The following is a 19,686-nucleotide window of genomic DNA, read 5'->3' as shown; positions in this document are numbered from 1 at the left end:
ACAAAACAAAGAACAGTATTGAGTTAAGTTTACACATAATAACAAAGAAATACTTGCTAAAAATTAAAAATGACCTAATACCTGGGGTTCGGTTATGGCAGAAACACCAATACAGAAAACCACCTCAATAAATTAACACAATTTAATATAAAAAATTATTGATCATTAATCCGAGTTAAAACAATACTCAATTAGACACATGCATACAATAAATGGTACTTTGTCTTAATTACAGCTACTCTGAAAACATACCTCTAGGGGTATATTTACGAAACAGCAGGTTTAAAAAGTGGAGATGTTATCTATAGCAACCAATCGGATTCTAGCTGTCATTTTGTAGAATGTACTAAATGACAGCTAGAATCTGATTGGTTGCTACAGGCAACATCTGCACTTTTTTAAACCTGCAGCTTAGTAAATATACCCCTAGAGTGTAATCTCTCAGACAGGGTCCTTTATCTTATGCCTCATGTCTGTCCAGTCCCTGTCATGTCCTATTACGAATTGTTTCCGTATGACATGCATTTATTGGTCTGCTCTGTATCTATGTACATGTTCTTATGTCTATGGTTTTCATATATGTCATATTTGTACTACAGGCACCAGGGAACATGTGGTGCCATACAAATAAATGATAATAAATAACAACTGTAGCACAATATATATTCTATGCAAGAGTGAATATAATCCAGTAAACATACCTTAACCTACAAAAAAGGTCCATTAGCAGGGTAGGAGCACTCAGTCCCCATAGATCTCATTTCTGTGTTTCGTGTCCCACTGGTAACAATAAGCAGTGATGTTCACACATCAGGACCAGTTTAGTGTATATCAGCTGCTGCTTTAGTTTTCAATGATTCATCAATGATGTTCCAGTTCAGACAAAAGAAATAGTATACTCTGTATTTGCTAATTAGTCTAACGTTCTTAAGCAACACTTCATAACAAAGAACCCATCTGGTGACCACCGTTTCCAGGGTATTTTCTGTCCTGTGTTTGTCGGTAGTTATAGCTGTAAACTAGGATATTTAATGGATGAAAAAATCAGTCACATGGATGCTGGTGAGTCTCACTTGCCGACGCGTTTTGCCTCATGCCTTTTTCTAAGCTATGTGATCATCTGCGTCTCTGCCTTATATAATAATCCCCCCGGGGAGAGAAATTCACCTTCCCCATCAGCTCATTAATTACAACCAATCTGTGCGATCAGTAGAATTTAATAGACACACTTTGCCCAAATTAAAAACAAACCTTCAAAAAGCATAAAAACGCCACATGTAATAAAAGTAGTCACAGTGTATTCACTCATGATTAATTTAAGCCATAAAATGAGACAAACCAGCATTTTAAGAGAAAAAGGGAAAATGTTGATTTAATGAAAAGGCTGGTTCTAAGGTATGCGGTCGACGGCTAGACATTCATTTGGTCGACATTCAGAAAGTCAACATTAGGTTCGACAAGTCAAATGTCGACATTATTATTCGATCAACAATTCTAATGTAGACAGTATTATATGGCTAGTAATAGGGTTATTATTGTCTAATAATACTGCCTACATTAGAATTGTAGACCTAATAATACTGTTGCTGTTATCATTGTTGACTTTCCAACCCTGTATATATTATGGTGTCATATAAATGTCGATCATGTAACTGTCGACCACATGTATCATACTCTGTTCTAGAATATTAGGTAGATCGCGTTACGTTGTGACGTGTGCACCTGTACAGATTTTCCCTTCTTCCTTAAAAACTAGGTGTTGGTGCAGGTGTCCCGCGAGAGCAGAAAGTAGGCATGCATTCTGAGATGTGTCCAGTGACCCATCTAGGTGCCCTAGTGCAAAATCAATGTTCCATGTGCACATCCAGTGCGCTATATAAACGAGGTCAAGAGGCGGTGTAATCAATGCAGTCAATAAAGACATGAAAACATATAACAACATGTTCTATTTGTTTTATCAGATTCCCCTTTCTCAGTATTAGGACCTTGATAACGATCATATCACATTTTATGTCAAATGGATACAGGAAAGGAGATAACTCAGAACTTAGTTTTGATGGTCAAAAAGTAGTAACATTTGTACATGTGTCATTGAGTCCACTTTAAATAGGGGTTTAGAAGCAGAATAAAATAGAACGCCTATGATCAATGGTGCAATTGACAGATTTCAAAATACACTGTTTATTCATCTTTCTTTTATATAAAAAAACGATAAATGTGCAAAACAAAAAAAACATTGTAAAAAGGCATAAACTCTCAACAGATTCAAAGTATTATTTGAAATGTCACTCCGAAAGTATTCAGAGTTCTGTTCTCCTTTCTCTTCTGGCTAAACCTGCACAAGATGATGAAACACGAAACAAAGTCATACACAACCTGCTGGCAAACACATTAATATGCATTAAATAAAAGAAACAATCAAAATGGTTCATTCATCAGGAAAAAGAATTAACATTGTTTTGTGCAAAGAGTATACTTTGCTTGCATATAGATAGGTCTTTGGTGGGAGCTGTGCTAATGGAAGTAAATATGAGTAACTTAAATGCCTTGGAAAAACACCCCTAAAAATAATATTTTTGTTAGAGTGCCAGTGTTCTAGTTTCGCAGCGATATTGTAATTAAATGAGATTTTCCACCTGAAATGCACCTTCTTTTTAACCCCACCCCCTTCCCTATATTAGTACTTTGGTCTGTACCACCCCATTTGCTCTATTCACTAGCATCCGGTACTTATGCTCACCAGGGACCTCTGCTGGTCAGATGTAGCAATGCTTGTCCATAAAATAATGTTACAATGGTGTAGTCCTAATGACTGGGAGCTATGCGATTAGGATGTTCTTCCTATTTCTTCCACCACAGCTGACAAAATAAGAGTATAGTCACAGATGTTAAATACAATGGCACCCACGTTTCTTGGCTCTAACACTGCATATTTTGAGTCTCTGCTTAGTGTGAACGGGAATGAAGCCTGGACATGAGACACAATGCTATCACCAAAGTGATACTTAGAAAAGCAATTGGCAAAGTGAAGATTGTCCGATAAAAGATTTTGTCATCTAAGAGCAGACTGTGTATAGTATCCCACGCTTGTTATAATGCCCCCATCCCCATCGCACAGTGGTGGCAGCCATTTTGTGGCTGAACCAATATTTGTGAAACTGCAGCTATCACTTCCCCAGGAACTTAGGACATCACTGAGGCCTGAGGCTACTTTCTGCCTCATGCCTCAGTCATGTCACTAGTAGAACCTAGGCTGAATATTTAATCAGCTCACAATACGGCTTCATCCATGGAGTGTAGGTCATACAAACACTTCCTAGCAATATCCCGTTGAAGCCGCAAGGGCTGAGGGTCCAGGAGATGTTAGGGCAGTAAAACCGTGCTCAACTTTGCACCTGCAAAAATCAGCAATGTTTTACTTTAAAATCAGGCCTTGCCAACCCGTGGATCTCCAGGTGTCGTGAAACTGCACGCCCCAGCATGCTTTGCTAATAGATAGCTGGCCTACAGCTGACAGGGCACTGGGACTTGTAGTTTCACAACACCTGGAAAACCACAGGTTGGCCAGACCTGCTTTAAACGATTGTTTTTACTCCTAAAATATCTTTAGACTAAGCAGCAGCAAATACAACAAATCACTGCATGACATTACACCCCACCAACATGGCTCTTAAAAAACAAACAAAACAAAGAAACCAAAAAACATAAATTGTTGATCTCCAGATAAAAGGAGTGCCTTAATTGTATTCAATCTTTGTCTTATTAAACTATTTTTATGTATTAATACTTTTTCTTTACATTTTTCACCAAAATTGAAAAACAAAAAAACAAAAAAACAAAACAAAAAAGGTGAAACAATAAAGCTGTCCACCATGGGGTAATTTTGTTTGGACAATACAATCAGACTGATTAATATACCATGTGTGGGCTCATTACATCTGATTAAAATCCAATCCAAAAGGACTTTATCTGGTTCTGGGGAAAACAGTGTGGAAAGGCTGACCCTTAATACTAAATGTGTGCATCATACGTTGAGATGGAAGTGCAGGAGCCTAGACGTGACTGTTGTGTTAACCAAATGTGTGTGGTCATCTGGAGAGAAAAAAAAAAGTATGTGCCAAACACTTAGCAATAAAGTAGAAAAGACTTCACCAATCCAAGACTGAATGATTATAAACATATGTAGTCCAAATGGTTTTACTATATGTATAGACATTTGTCTTTATACATAGCGTACTCTAAGGATTGAGAAAAGTACTGTATTCGAAAAAAAATAACACCCGTTCTTTAGATTATATCTGCGATAATATAGCGTAAAATAAGTTCTATGAGCACATTAAAGCACAAGACTGTAGAAGGCCTAACACAAAAACAGCAGTGACTTCTAATAGCCACAATAATTTACAGTAGGGGATGCGCTATTCCTTTTTAATACACACATTTTCTTAATGAACACTGAAGTGATATCATCACAACGTCTCTGCTAATATCCCAATAATGTACACCAGAGGATAAATTATTCACCATACACAAGGCAGTATGAAACAAAATGTGCTTTACACTATGGTAACATAGGCATGAAGCAAAGAGTTATGGGTAACAACAATAACAATCCTAATTTGCAGAGTACCTGTTAAACACAACAAAAAATAAATTTGACAATGAAAACCTCTGTGTATCTCAGTCTGCAAGAGGACCGGTAAGCAAATGCGCTGTCAATGGACAAAGACGACTTTGTACGGCAACACAATGCAAAACCACAAAATTGTTAAATATTTGTCATATCTGTTCTTGGTACTAAGAGCTACAGAAGATAAAGGAACAAGTGAAATCTGAGACAGGTATATAAGGTTGCTATGTATGCTCTACGTGCCAAGAGTCATTGCCACAAATGTATGTTGTACACACGCACGAACTGGAAGAGCACAAGTTAGATGCAAATGATTGTGGCTGGAACTAAACTAAAAAGCAGTATATAAAACAGAAGGTCAGAAGCTTAGTCAGCCTCAGGCAACAATGGGCCAGGAACATCACTGGTTGCAAGGACACGAGAGGGAGTCCACAAAATTCTGTGGGAGCAGAACTCCCTACACCCAGTATACAAAGTAAGAGAAATCTTTTTCACAGTCCAGTATTTGAAGCATGGAACAAGTCCTGTTTATAACATCCAGTTTAGCACAAGCGCTCTATGGCTGCGACATCCAGGTAAACGTCACCCTGGGCCGTGGCTTAGGTCTAGCTGTAGGCTACTTATCCTTGTTAATCTCAACTTTTTCTTCTTTGCTGTTCCTGGGGCTCCGGGGAGCCGTCATGGCCAACACCCTGCCTAAGATTAAGAAGAACACGGCCACCAGGTGGATGGAGAAATAAATGGAGCGCCAATATCGCACAGTGTCGGAGAAGGTGAGCAGGACGAAACCCATGCACATGTAGTCGTAGGCTCTCATTTTCAGGAACCAGTGCACCCAATCAAACACCAGCTTGCCGGAATCGGAAAGACGGCGCCTCAAGCCGGAGTCCATCGCCCCCTCTGAAGCCAGGCACAACGGGATGGTCAGGAAACTCAGATAATAACCAGGATGGACTCCGTGCCAGTAAGCGCTGATCAGCATGGTCCAGGCACTCCTGACAATAAGGAAAGAGATAAAATGTAATCTAGTAGCACAAATACTTTAAATGTATGTAATAAGGAGAGAGAATAGTTACAGAGTTAAGCTGGGTACACACTACGGAATTTTCCACCAACTTTTTATGCCGATCGATTTTACATCCGATTGATGGTCCGATCGCTCGGTCCATGGACTGCATACACACTAGCCTTGTTTTAGACGATAAAGGGAAGAGCGGATGTCCCTATAGCGACTTTTTACAGCCATGATGTCGTGAGCAATGATTGTAATTTCGTGCTCACTGTTTATACACACTACACAATGGAAACGAGATTGGAACGAAAATATTTAACGGTAGGACCAACCAAATGAGGCGACAATCGTCCATTTGGGCAGACTTTCGACCATCGTGTCACTACACACACTGACCTGACTTTTGAATGAGCGGTCGTATGTCGGTTGGTTGAGCCGAGTATTGGACAAAAACCCTGTAGTGTGTACCTAGCTTTAGACCCCGCTCTCAAGCAATTATCAACTAGCCAATCACCAACTAGCAAAACAGCAGGGATACGGGTCGTTGTCTGGCCACAATTTAGCACATTCAACTTACCCAAACACAAGGGACTTGATGGGGGAATTCTTGTATATGTACTGCGCCAGCCACCACTGCACGCTCATGTTCCAACAGCGCATCCCGTCCTTTACCTTCACACAAAAATCTGCTCCGTAGCAGTCAATGTTCTTTATCGTCTCGTAGTCATATTCTATGTTCACTTTAGATCCGTCAGCACGTCTACAAGGTTAATAAAAGACAATACGTCACAAGACATCCATCTGTATAGGCGAGTGGTGTGAAAGCAGACCCATCACAATGGTGTCTTTACAACGTGGATTAAAGATTTATCTGGTTGACTATATGATTAAAATTAAAAAAGGCTATTACAATTAAAATTTCACACCACTCCTTAAATTTATAATGGCAGATGGCATTTCCTTCAGAAAAAAATTGGATAGATAAACTGGTATTTTAGAGTTACTGTTCATCATTTATAATCGCTTAGAGACTTATCTATTTTTCTGGTCAGTACAGTTTTTCTCCAGAATGAAAAGCTCCAGTGAGTGAAATATACTGCTGCATGGATGAATGCATTGTAACCTGCTATTAGCATATTATAGAGATGAGGAGCCCGCACTGGGACAGGGGGCGTGGCCATGTCACAATGGGTTGTGTGGCCACACCCAGGAGGCGTGCCTAGCGGTTTTGAAGTGCTAAGCTGCCCCGTACTGTCCACCCCTCCCCTCCAAACACCGTCATTACCGTGCGCACCACAATTAGTGACCATGCTATATGCTGCATCTCTACCCAGCTGATGGAAGCGTGTTTAAGATTTTTAACATACACTAACATAGGGAGAGGCAGCGGATTGAAGATTTTTGACCTGTGGTGTCATGCGATCGATCGCAGGTTAAAATTGACAGTGTAGCCCAGCCCATACACGTAGCTATTGAGATATACATTACTAATACCACTGCTAAGCTACATTGCACGGCATTTGACAATAAACAGAATTAGATACTTTATTCCTTCCCGAAGCTTTCCTTTAAATGATGCCATGAACTTTACCTCTCCAGAGGAGCGTATTCCAGAGTCGGTCCCCCGCCAGAACGAGACTTGGCTGCAACGGGATAGGCACCAAAGGCAGCAGCAATACAGCCACATTCAGCGAATATCCAGGCCACGTAAAAACGCATGCGGAAAACGAAGAAGATGGGAACCATGTAGAAGAGGCGATATAGGAAGGTGCACTCGTAGAACTCGTCCTGCTTCACATAATCCAGAGGGAAGTAATGTGACACCGCAAGAAACAGAACACCAAAAATTGGAGTTGGCTTCAGCCGGGTTACCATGGGCTTCCAGCTTGGGATGTCTTGAGAGTCGATTTGGTGTAGCCAGTCGTGGTATGTTTTAAACCTATAGAAAGGGCCTAGAGAATATACAACAGTTAAGATTTGAACAAACATTGCATTTTAGAGTATACACAGACAGAGAGGGTGCATCAGAGTGATAAACCGCCCCTATGTCGCCCTCTGCAGTTTGATTTCTGTTCCACCCCCACATTCTCTGAGGACTTCTATAGGAAGCTGTACAAAGCACCTGCTTTAAAACATATAGGGCCGCGGTTCCCAAAGTTCCCCTGTCACAGGGGTGCCGCGGCCAGGTAGAGAAAGAAAAACTAAAACAAAAAAAAAAAAATACTTATCAATCCGGCGGCACCCGGGACCCAGCATCCTCCCTCCTCGCTTCTCATTGAACGTCGGGCGTGATGTCTTCATGCCCGACATTCAGTCAGTGACAAGTGGCAGGAGAGAGGAGGATGCTGGGTCCCGTGCGCCGCCGGATTGGTAAGTATTTTTTTTTTTTTTCACTCTTCATGGCCCCTGGGATGCAGAGGGCACAGAGCGAGGTGAGTGGAAATGGAGGGCACAGAGCTAGAGAGGAGCGGAAATGGAGGGCACAGAGCGAGAGAGGAGCGGAAATGGAGGGCACAGAGCGAGAGAGGAGCGGAAATGGGGGGCACAGAGCGAGAGAGGAGTGGAAATGGAGGGCACAGAGCGAGAGAGGAGTGGAAATGGAGGGCACAGAGTGAGGTTTGGATGAAGGGGGCACAGAGTGCGAGTTAGCTGTAAATTATTCTTTGACAGAGATATAATTAAAAAATATATATCATAATTATATTATTATTATATAATAATAATAATAATAATAATAATAATAATATAATTAAATATAATATAATTCTATTTAATTATATAATAATAATAATAATAATAATAATATTCCCTTGAATTTATGTGTATTATTTTTGCATACAACCAAATAAGTATTTCTGCCCTGACCTAAATACTTATGTTATTTTGACCCAACTACTTATAAAATGGGCTTGCTCTGTAATTATTTTGGAGGGGTGACTTGAAAAAATTATGGAGACTCTTAAGGGTGCCGCAAACTGCAAAAGTTTGGAAACCACTGATATAGGGCCATATTTAGAGATAGGAGCAAATCCAATTAAAGCAGTGTTCTCCTCAGCAATGGTTTACTCTATTAATAGAATAAACCATTGTTTCTCCTAGTATAACAGGCAGTATGTGAGCACTACAGCCAGCAGTGTGTGTTAGACCACTGACCACCAGTCTGACCAGTCCTGCCAGTGTTGGGCAATAACCTCCAACATTTTTCAATATTCTTGCAAAGTATTACAACTGCCCCCACCCAGCTACTAACACACGACTGACCAAATTTTCTGGGGAGAGCACTGTAAAGGGTACAAATTAGCACCGGGACAAACATCGCTGTGATGCAAGCACATGCAATTTTTGGTTTTGCATACAGGGAAAATACTGTCTGCTTTTATATTTAACACATAAATATTGGGCAGCTTTATTTTTACACTGCACTTTGGAGTTGAGCTAGGACACGCCCCCTCCCAACTATAAATCTATCCGCACATTTCAACTTTGCTCCACCTGCAGCGCAACAACTGTGCACAACCTTCTAGCTGGATTTACCTCAGGAGAGGCCCATAGTCCAACTTTCATCAAAATATCTGTACAAAATGATATCCATTATAGCAATGAAATGGTTTCCAACGTGGAGTGGGCCAATTTATCTATTCAAAATTCACACATATGTTCAGGATTTATTTTAACCCCCCAAAAAAAAAAAAGCCATTCACTTAGTGTTACATTTGCTAAAAGTACACCTGTTTCCCACAAAATGGCTGCCTTCTTTGGCAGCCATTTTGTGGACTGAAGTAGTGACCATGGAATGCATCATAGCAACTCACTAGGACCGAGTGATATAACTGGGGCACTTCATCACCAATGTTCACCAGGTATTGACTCTTACTGAATTGAAGAATATTGGTTCAGCACGCAAAATGGCTGTTTGCAGTGATATTGTTTCAGGCCACAAAATGGCTGTCTGCATTGTGTGTCGGTGACAGGAACACAGTAAAGCGTTACAGCCTTTAATACTCTTTCAAAATTTACAATTGGTTACAACTATAATATATTAGAACAACATTATGCAGCGAACACCGCTTTTTCTTCAATAATTAAAATGACATATATGGGTCACACAAATTAAGCATGCTTGCCAACTCTCCCGGAATGTCCGGGAGACTCCCGCATTTCGCGAGAGTCTCCCGGACTCCCGGGAGAGTATGGCAATCTCCCTGATCTGCCCACTTCCTAGTGAAGTGGGCAGAATTCGGTTCAAACGCCGCGATTCACCGGGAATCGCGGCGTTTGGCCCTGCCCCCGCTGTAAAATGACGCGATTTGCGTCATCACGTCACGGGGGCGGGGCTAAAATGACGCGAATTTTGAAGCCGCGCCCCCTACACGCCCACCTCCCCCTTGCATCTCCCGGACGTAAATTATAAAATGTCGGCAAGTATGAAATTAAGGAGCGCACGGTTATGGCTGACAGGATGCAACGATGAATCCCATTGGTTACACAACCCTAAATCAAACTTTATTTGTTAGAAACAAGAGTGTAGTGCCGACAGAGGCATCCCCTGCTGAGATATGATCAGTGTGAGACACCTCTGTATGACATTTTTCAAAAAGTATCCAGACTTCAAAGCTTAACTAAAAAAGGTTGCATAGTTCTGGACTGGGTGATTATCTTATTAGTTCTCATATCTGTGGTGCCTCCACATAAACAATAAGCAACGGTATCCGACCGCCGACCTTACTTTCAAAACTAATCGATTCTATCCAAAATATCATTAGGGATGAATTTGACTTACCAGTCATTAGTCCAATGTAGCAATAACTATACAAGAAAACCTCAATCAGACTCGGTATCTTCTGAATTGTACCAATCTTTGAGTGACTAGAAAATGAAGCCACTTCCTGTTTTCTGGCTCGGCTGAATTCTTGCACCTCGTTTGCGAAACTCACGAGCTGGAATACACAAAGCAAGACGGTGAATTACTTAACAGCTGGTGACTAAACCCATTACTCAAAGATAAAATAAATGCATAATAATTACACAGACCCTACAGGTAACCCGCCGTACTCCCTATATGTCAACACACAGACTAAGCTCACCATAAACTTTGTGCATTGAGCGGCCCATTGCCATGAGAGGTCTGTGTAGTATATGCCGGGTCACTACGGTCTGCAAGTCTCTATCTGGACAACTGCAAGTGCAGATGTCTCATGGGCTGGTTTGCCAGCAAGCTTTAGTTTACAGGGGTAGACCTATTCCAAGGGCTGTATAGGCTGCCATGCTTAAAGGACAAATGTGTCCCACAACAGATTTTGGGTGGCCCCATGTTCCCCGAGATCTCCTTTGAATCACGCATGTTATTTTTGTAGCATAAACCGACTCAGGAGTATGTACATGGAACCCATCTTGAAACTGCAGAAAAACTGTACAACAATTAAGGACTTTTCTACACTGGCGATAATACTCTGACCACGATCCATGTGATTGTGGGGCACTATCGTCTGCCACCTGTCAAACCACCGATCCCCCTTTAAACCTGCTACATGCATTTGACTGTCAGAATATAATTACAGTGCTTTGCAATTGTGGCCAAACATTGATTTAATATCTGACAGTAAGATAGTCCAAAGGGGACTAGCAGCCAGTTCATATAGAATCTCGTGGCTGCTTGCACCATGATTGTAGAGAACTATCACAAGTTAGTCAAAGCCTAGACCCAAGTGGATGAAAAAGGACACAAATGAGACTTAATACTAACTGCAACAATGCAAAGTTTCTCGTTCTACAAAAACTGCACAAAGACAGTCTGTAGACATCGGTCTATATAAGCAGACAGGGCAGGTAGTCCTAGTCTTTCTCAGAACATGTTCCTGCATGCAGACACAGCCTTCAGGTCAGCCCAGATGAAGAAAGGTGCCACTGACAGCATTCCTTCACAAGTATTAATAGGGACCGATTGCTCTAAGCTCAAGTTTCCTTGTCTGATAGAAGAGACTTTGACCTGGCTCCCATCCCATCAGAGTCTAGTTACGTGTCATTGTAGATTATCTTTTCCAGCTTGTTAAATGTACAATTGGGGTTTGCAGCTTGAAAGAATACAAATCATCCGTAGTAATAAAAGAGGTATTGTAACTAGGTTTTCACGTATACATTTTAGCTTCTTTATGGAAACTCCAGTGATAATGGACATGTATTTAAATGGCTTTTTGCATGGCATGTAGTGCAATGTTGGGCGTTTAATGAGGGAGGTGGACTAGCTCTGTGGCCGAATTAATTTGTGAACAGCCTGCCCCTCCCTGATGAGGTCATACCACCTGCGTTCCCTGATCAAGGTGCTGGAATGTATCCAGCCTGGGGGTTCCGGCACTCAGACCACGGGAAGCCGGACATTAGTTTGTCAGGGTAGGGACAGCAATTTCACAAATGTTCCAATATGACACGCTTAAAAACCACCAAAATACCTCCAGCACGTGCACCGAAAAGTTTTTGAATATCTTCCATAGACCATACTTAGCCCTCACCGCAGATATCTAATTGGAATCTCAGCTGCAGTAGGTGGGGTATTGTGGACGTGGATCTTGTACACTGTTTTTGGATGAACCTCGTCGTAAGAAACCCCTGATTGCATTTCACAAAATTGGCATTTAATGATCTCATTAATTATGTCCCTTATACCCCGGAGTGGGCGATTCTAGGCATATTACCAAACAATTACCAGGGGTGGTGGGAGGTTACTACTCGCTATAAGTGCGACAGCACGTAACACAGTCCTCCTAACTTGGATTCAGAATAATCAGCCCTCTCTAACTCTTTTAAAAAAAAAAACTATTTTGCTTGTTTAGGATGGACTGAGTAGAGGAATCCATGGACTGGGGCTCAAAATCTGAGCGGTACTTCACAATGGTATGGACTTCCAATGGTAGCAGATGAATACCCTCTTTACCTTTGTGTCCCGAGCCTCCAGCCACTAAGTTGTAATAATATAAGTGTATAGAGAGACACCTAGGGGTAAATGTATGAACTTCCGGATTCTTCAACTCTGGCGAGTTCAGCGTCTTCAGCGCTTAAATTTAAAGCGGCGCTACCTTGTCATTACAAAACTTCCTTTGCAGATTCATCACATAAACGTCAGCAAAGCAGTATGCACCCAACACTGTGAAAGTATAAGTATCACAGGGGAGCACGCAGGGGGGGTTTCTGGTTCTCCAGAAACCCCTCCCATCTGCGAACAAACGGGCGCTAAACACCGCCCCTACCAGCAGCACTGTACAGCAGCCGCGGCACTGTCAACGAATCGTCCGCGGCGGTGCTGTATTGTAATACAATACAGCACTGCTGCGGACGCTTCTTTGACAGCGCCGTGGTTGCTGTACAGTACAGCATTGCCAAAATGGAGCTGCTGCGCATGCGCGGCAGCTCTCTCTCTATATTTTTTTTGGGGGGGGGGGGGGGGACGACGAAACCCCCCATTAAAAATCCTGCGTTTGCCCCTGTATCACTATGAATGTCATACATACCTTTGCATGGGACAATAACAATTCACGAATACAGAACAGCTTGTGTATAGTAGTGTGTAGGTGCAGTAATCCGTGAAAAATGATCTGAACTCACCTTCAGAGTTAAAAGCAACTGCACTGCATTGGTGAACGGGGTGGGTGTTGGCAGGTTGAAATAAGTCACTGTGCGGAAGAAGAGCAGGTAGGTGAATGTCCAGCCCAGTACCAGGAAGTGGCAGGATCTGATAGCAATTAAGGAAGACACAGATGGAGAGATAAATGACGTGAAACTTCAGACTGACTTCTGCAGACACTTCCACAGAAACCACAGCATTTGCTAAAAATATGAATCATCAAAATAAGCTATTTATACAAACACGCACGCTCATTATAGAATGTCCTGGGAAACGGATTTTAGCAAACAATCTAAATTTAACACATAATAAACAGTTATACCTCTATGTGAGGCTAAGTGTGAGCGACTTTTGGGGGGAAAAAATGTACTGATTAAAATGCTTATGAATCTGGACATTAAAATATTGATTTAAAGTATATTACCTCTCTTTAGCATAAAGAGTTATAGAAATGCTATCTAGGTTAGGCAGGTCTGCCGTTTAAAACTAGAATTTGAAATGCATGACGGCACCAGTGCCATTAAGCATGTTTCACTGGGCCCGGTACTAAATAGATAACCCTAGTCATACAATACTAGATGCTTGTATAAATGAAATATTGAGGGGGGGGGGGGGGGAAGAAATCAATAGACAACAATACTGCTAACAATGCTGTGAAGATGCATGACATTTATTAAGTTGTCGGGTGTTCATGTACATAAGGTGCACGTCCAGGGCTGGATTAACCCAAGGTCTAACTGCGCTAGAGCCCAGGGGCCTCGGGCATCTGGGGGGCCCACCGGTATTCATCGGTCGGGGGAATCCCGGCCCCAGCTCCGACTGTCAGCTGGTCAAGGAGAATGGCAGGCAGCTAACAGCAAATGTTATGCTGTTAGCTGCCTGCTGTCACTCTAATGCTTCCGTGGCGAGCAGTCTCTCCTTACTGAGGAGATCTCGTAAGAGTGAGACTATGAGTCATAGTCTCACTCTCACGATATCTCCTCAGTAAGGAGCTTACTGTGCGCCACAGAAGCACTACAGGGAGCGACGGTAGAACACCTACAACCTGCAGAAAGTGAAGAAAGGACGGATCAGGAATATGAGGCAAGCACTCAGGTGGGTTTCACGGGGAGGGCTTTCAGTACCCTTAGCCCAGGGGCCTCCATTCCCTTAATCCGGCCCTGTGCACGTCACTTGCCCAATTCGCTAGATCTGTCAGATATGACCATACACGTGACATAGTATAATCACGCAATAGCCACATACACGATCAGACATCTGAACGATTCCAATCAAGTGCGGAACTGGAATCTTTGCGGTTCCAAACACACTACAATTTATGACCAATTAGGTATGAAACTGCCTAATAAGCCAGCACAATAGTATGTATGGGCACCACTAGCACACAAAGTAAAACATACACAAAGGTTAACAACAAATTCCCTAAACAATTATCCAGACAACAAAAACATAAACAAAAACATATTTTTGTGACAGCCTTTTGCAGAAATATATGTACCTGGGTGACATTTTTACGATGAACCATGTACAGAAGATGGTAACGGTAGAATGGAGGGTGTGGATATTACAAGTCACCAGCGTAAGCAGTAATCCCACCGCTGCGCCACCCCATTGTTTCACATGTGGACCTGGAAACAGAAAGGCGTGCATGGGTTTATCTCCTTAATAATAAAATAAAAACACATATACATTGTTCTTCACCTATAGAATGCTTACTGTACCATCTCTGCTGATCCTCCAGGAAAGCCCTTTGCTACCCTGCATAATCTGCCATAGCAGGATACCCCATCATATTAACAAGTCAGTTTGTATTTTATATTACATGATGTGAATGTGGCATCTTGTAAGAGACTTTAAATATGATTTTATGCCAGTTGGCATGTTTGTCAGGGGCAATCTGGTACCTCTGCTGAATTTATTTGACCAGTTTATGTGCAGAACTGTACAAGAGATTTATTTTATATGAGGCAGTGTCTAGCAGAACTGCAAAGCCAGATGCCATCTACCGCAGATCTAACTGCGACACATTAAATTCTACTGCCCATCCTGATAAATGACAATGTGATAAATCCAGTGTTTTATTGCCGTGTATCTATGTTATACGAGACAAACAGCAATTGAACGTACCTGCATTCTTGAAGAGAAAACCAACTGGCACAGAACACAGCAATACAGCAAGATAGGTAAGTTCATCAGGAGACATGGTCACTCTCCTGTGAAGGGAATACATAAAAAGATAGGTGAAGGAATAACTTTAGAATGTTGGAGTTCATCAAGCTGACACTCGACTGATATAAAGTTACATCACGAGCTATATATAGCGGCACAGGGTCTTGCGTGGTAACTGACTATATCAGAGAAGTCTTTAGTGACATGTAGCATCAAGGTAACTGATTCTGTCATAGGTGTATACAGTGGCATAGTGCAGTATATTTATTTTTGGAGGTTTGCTCCTATTGGCCAACAAATAAATGAACTCTCCTGGCTGAGGCCACAATTTAAGAGGTCAGTGCAGTTTAACTTGCTACTCCAATGACTGGTTAAGTCAACGGTTTACAGACCTGCTCTCAGACCAATAGTATCTGGGTCTGGTTGCACCAGTAGTGCGTTCAGTGGTAGGCTAGTGATTCTGGCTTAACAAAGGTTGAAAAATGGATATAGTCAACAAAAACCAGTGTTCGGTGGCCAAATGGGTATTTTATTTTATGTTTTACACCCACTGTCCATAAGGCCAGGGTTCCTAAGAGTGGAGGGCTGGACCCTTATGGTCGGCTACTTTTCCCATGTCCATCGGCTTACCAGCCCCCAAGGGCAGCTTCGGCCCACCCGAACCTTGGAGTTGGGTCTGAAGACCCTTTCCCCCTTGGCTCTCGGGGATGGGAAAGAACGGGCCCAAAGTACCTGCCCCCTTTGCACTATGCTCACATGCACCTCGAGCATTCAATCAAAAAAGTAGCTTAAGATACATACAAAAAACATAAACACCCCAAGCTGGACACATGGTCTCCTGCTCAAACCTTTAGAGGCTGCTCCGTACCACCGTATCAGGTGAGCACAGGTAAGGTACATTTTTGTAACAATATATTTCACATCATTTTATAATAAAAAATTATTTTTAATTTTGGGTAGATTTATGATTTAATGGAATTGTAGTGCAAACTTTGCATTTTTATCACCTATGTCCTAAACACACCGGATGACATGGCAACTTAAATACATATTTCAAAAAAAGCAAATAATGAGGTAGCAAAAATAGCTAGAGCCCTATTAGGACCCCCTTCCGTCCGCCGGTGGGACTAATGCACCTCTTACCGCTGTCTTTCATGTATATTAGTTTGCTGTTCATGTATAATCAAAATGCAGCTCATGCGTCAGTATATAAACATCCTACCGTATTCAGCTAATACGGTACAGAGCACAATATACATGATGCTCTAAATAAAATGAGTAATAAAAGGATAATATTAAATATATAATAGTAGTAATATATATAGTAATAAATAGATAATAATATACAAGGATAATAATGCTTTTATAGATAAAATGTGATGGCTAAAATATGTCATTGCTGTAAAAAACCTGGCTATATAGGAAAACACCTCCACTAGTACTACTAATGTAGCTCTTTAGCAGCAGAGTCTAATACAACTTGCTATGACATGCTGCATTTGTGTAGCCTTATACAGGCAGCAGTGCGACATTACACAAATGCAACAAATGTATGGAGTATCACTGATTGCTAATGAGATCTGCTCTCAGCATTCACCTTACCTTAGAATTGGAGTTTATAAAGCAGAACAGCTGCAGGCTCTGAATGCTTAATAAGGGACCATTCATCAGAGATACAATGTAACAAGGAAATGTCCAGATATTGCTCTTTCCCCTCTGTGCCTGGAACCAGTCTCTTCCTAGTGATCTCAGCAGCCCCACCTGCACAGTCAGCGCTGATAGGCTGAAGCCTTACAACCCTGCCTTCTGATTGGTTACAAGCCCGTCACTCAAGTGATAAGGGGAGGGAGGGTGACTTGGGCGTAATACATGCTGTAGTCATTAACTCTTTCAGGGTTGCCCTCACGTTTTGCACTGTATATGGTGTATATGGTGTTTCTTATCTTGCTTTGTACTCTGTGCTAGTTTAAATATTTGTAATTAAAGCACAAATTCAATTGTAGTTACAGCAATATGTGCAGGGTGAAAGCTGTGCTGTAATCTTCAAACTTTTTAAAATAGCATTACATATTCAGCAGCAATATTTTAGGGGTACTAGTATTCAAATTCTTATACTTGGTTATACATATGAAGGCTCTAGCCATAAATCAGAGACATACAAACTGGAATACATCAATAGGAAATAATAGATGACACAGAATTTAGGTTTAATTACATACTTTATGTAAATCTTATTTGAGACTTATCTTCATCATCATCATCATCATCACCATTTATCATCATCATCATCATTTATATATATAGCGCCACTGATTCTGCAGTGCTGTACAGAGAACTCATTCACATCAGTCCCTGCCCCATTGGAGCTTACAGTCTAAATTCCCTAATATACACACACACACACACAGAGAGAGACAGACTAGGGTCAATTTTAATAGCAGCCAATTAACCTACTAATAGTTTTTTGGAGTGTGGGAGGAAACCGGAGCACCCAGAGGAAACCCACGCAAACACGGGGAGAACATACAAACTCCACACAGATAAGGCCATGGTCGGGAATTGAACTCATGACCCCAGTGCTGTGAGGCAGAAGGGCTAACCAATTAGCCACCGTGCTGCCATTTATTTATATAGCGCCACTAATTTTGCAGCGCTGTACAGAGAACTCATTCACATCAGTCCCTGCCCCATTGAGGCTTACAGTCTAAATTCCCTAACACACACACATACACAGACAGACACACACAGACTAGGGTCAATTTGATAGAAGCCAATGAACCTACCAGTATGTTTTTGGAATATCTTGTGGGAGTATATCTGTGAGGAAAATAAACATAGGGTCTGAGTCATTAAGGAGAGCAAGGAAAAAAAAGAAGTAAATTTGATCCTGGACAAACCATGTTACAAAGCAAGGGGTGCAAATTAGTTTATTATTTCGCATATACGGAAAATACTGACTTCTTTTTCATGTAGCACACAGATATATAATAGCCTGACTTTTACACTGAAATTTAAAGTTGATCTAGTTCATTCCCTACCCCTACTATAAATCTGTCTCCACATGTTAAATTTATCTCCCCCTCCAATGCAACATGGTTTTGCTCAGGTGCAAAGTTACTCCTTTTTTTTTTGCTTTGCTCTCCTTAGTGACTCAGGCCCGTGGTCAGAACCGTAACTTAAAATGTTAGCGCCTGAGGCGAGAAGGAAAACTTCTAGCTAGCCCTCAAGTTTAATCAAATTGACCTAAAATAATCATAAACTGCGCCCCCCTTCTTCAGCGTTGCACCTCTTGTGGTTGCCCCTTTTGCACAGCCTTAGTTACTGCCCTGCATGTAGACTCCTTTTTGGGGAGATGTGTCCACTAAGAAGGGGTGGAGATCTTGGAAAAATCCTTCTCCAATTGGTTTTCAGATGAATTGATAAACTCTGGGGTTATGGCAGTGATGGGGAACCTGACACACTTTAGAGGCATTAGGGCCACCCTCTAACCCTGAAAAGGGCCACACATTACCTGTAATCTTCATAATAAGTTAAAACAGTTAAATATAGACCTCTAAACTAATTGGATGTGGTAAGTATACTACAGAATTTTAGTGCAATCCCCTGAAGTTATTTGGTATTGATATGTCCACACTTTATTGCAATTTGATTTACTATCTCTTTCTCTATATATAGTCAATGTAATAAGTTTATTATATGCAAAACTGATATTGTTTTAGATCAGTGATACACTAATATTATTATTATTATTATTATTATTATTATTATTATTATCATTTATTTGTTAGGCGCCACAAGGTATCCGCAGCGCCGCACACAGTACTAACAGTAGACTATACAGGGTGAAACCATACAGAACAATGAACAAAAAGTACCAATACTTCAGAAACTTCGGCCAGTCATATGCAGTAAAGACGGAGCGGAAGAACAGGTATGGAGACAGGAGGGCAGGGGGCCCTGCTCATACGAGCTTACATCCTAAGGGAGGGTAAACAGACCAGGCACAAGAGGAGCCAGTTAAGGCAAGAGGAGAGAAGGGAGGACGAGCTAAAGGGAGGAGATGGGGGTTAAGTAGATGGTTGGTAGGCTTGAGGAAGAGGTGAGTTTTGAGTGCACGTTTGAAGGAGCACAGAGTAGGAGAGAGACGGATGGAACGAGGGAGGTCGTTCCAGAGAAGGGGGGCTGCACGGGAAAAGTCTTGGATTCTGGAGTGGGAAGAGGTGATAAGAGTGGAGGAGAGGCGGCGGTCATTGGCCGAGC

General features: G+C 41.6%; 1 protein-coding gene across 1 annotated transcript; it reads right to left on the bottom strand.

The window, feature by feature from the left end:
• Window positions 1-2,161: 2,161 nt before the first annotated feature.
• On the bottom strand, window positions 2,162-17,162 carry MBOAT7 (membrane bound acylglycerophosphatidylinositol O-acyltransferase MBOAT7). Its single transcript, XM_075191502.1, has 8 exons — window positions 17,029-17,162; window positions 15,385-15,470; window positions 14,756-14,885; window positions 13,239-13,365; window positions 10,423-10,579; window positions 7,234-7,594; window positions 6,220-6,402; window positions 2,162-5,625 (listed from the first exon to the last, which is right to left on the bottom strand). Exons 2-8 carry the CDS (start codon window positions 15,458-15,460, stop codon window positions 5,247-5,249), a joined length of 1,413 nt encoding a protein of 470 aa, XP_075047603.1. The 5' UTR covers window positions 15,461-15,470; window positions 17,029-17,162; the 3' UTR covers window positions 2,162-5,246.
• Window positions 17,163-19,686: the final 2,524 nt, after the last annotated feature.

This window comes from Mixophyes fleayi, chromosome 11, assembly GCF_038048845.1.
Source record: "Mixophyes fleayi isolate aMixFle1 chromosome 11, aMixFle1.hap1, whole genome shotgun sequence".
Lineage (NCBI taxonomy): Eukaryota > Metazoa > Chordata > Amphibia > Anura > Limnodynastidae > Mixophyes > Mixophyes fleayi.
Note: the sequence above shows the minus strand (reverse complement) of the source record. Positions and strands in the feature narration are given on the sequence as shown.

Bases quoted from the DNA above. Each gene is read 5' to 3' on its own strand.
- MBOAT7 (XM_075191502.1), bottom strand. From the start codon at position 15,460: ATGTCTCCTGATGAACTTACCTATCTTGCTGTATTGCTGTGTTCTGTG. The intron at 13,366-14,755 runs GTACATATATTT...AATTGCTATCAG, and splicing joins ATCGTAAAAATGTCACCCAG to ATCCTGCCACTTCCTGGTAC. The intron at 5,626-6,219 runs GTAAGTTGAATG...CCTTATTGTCAG, and splicing joins ATCAAGTCCCTTGTGTTTGG to GAGTGCCTGGACCATGCTGA.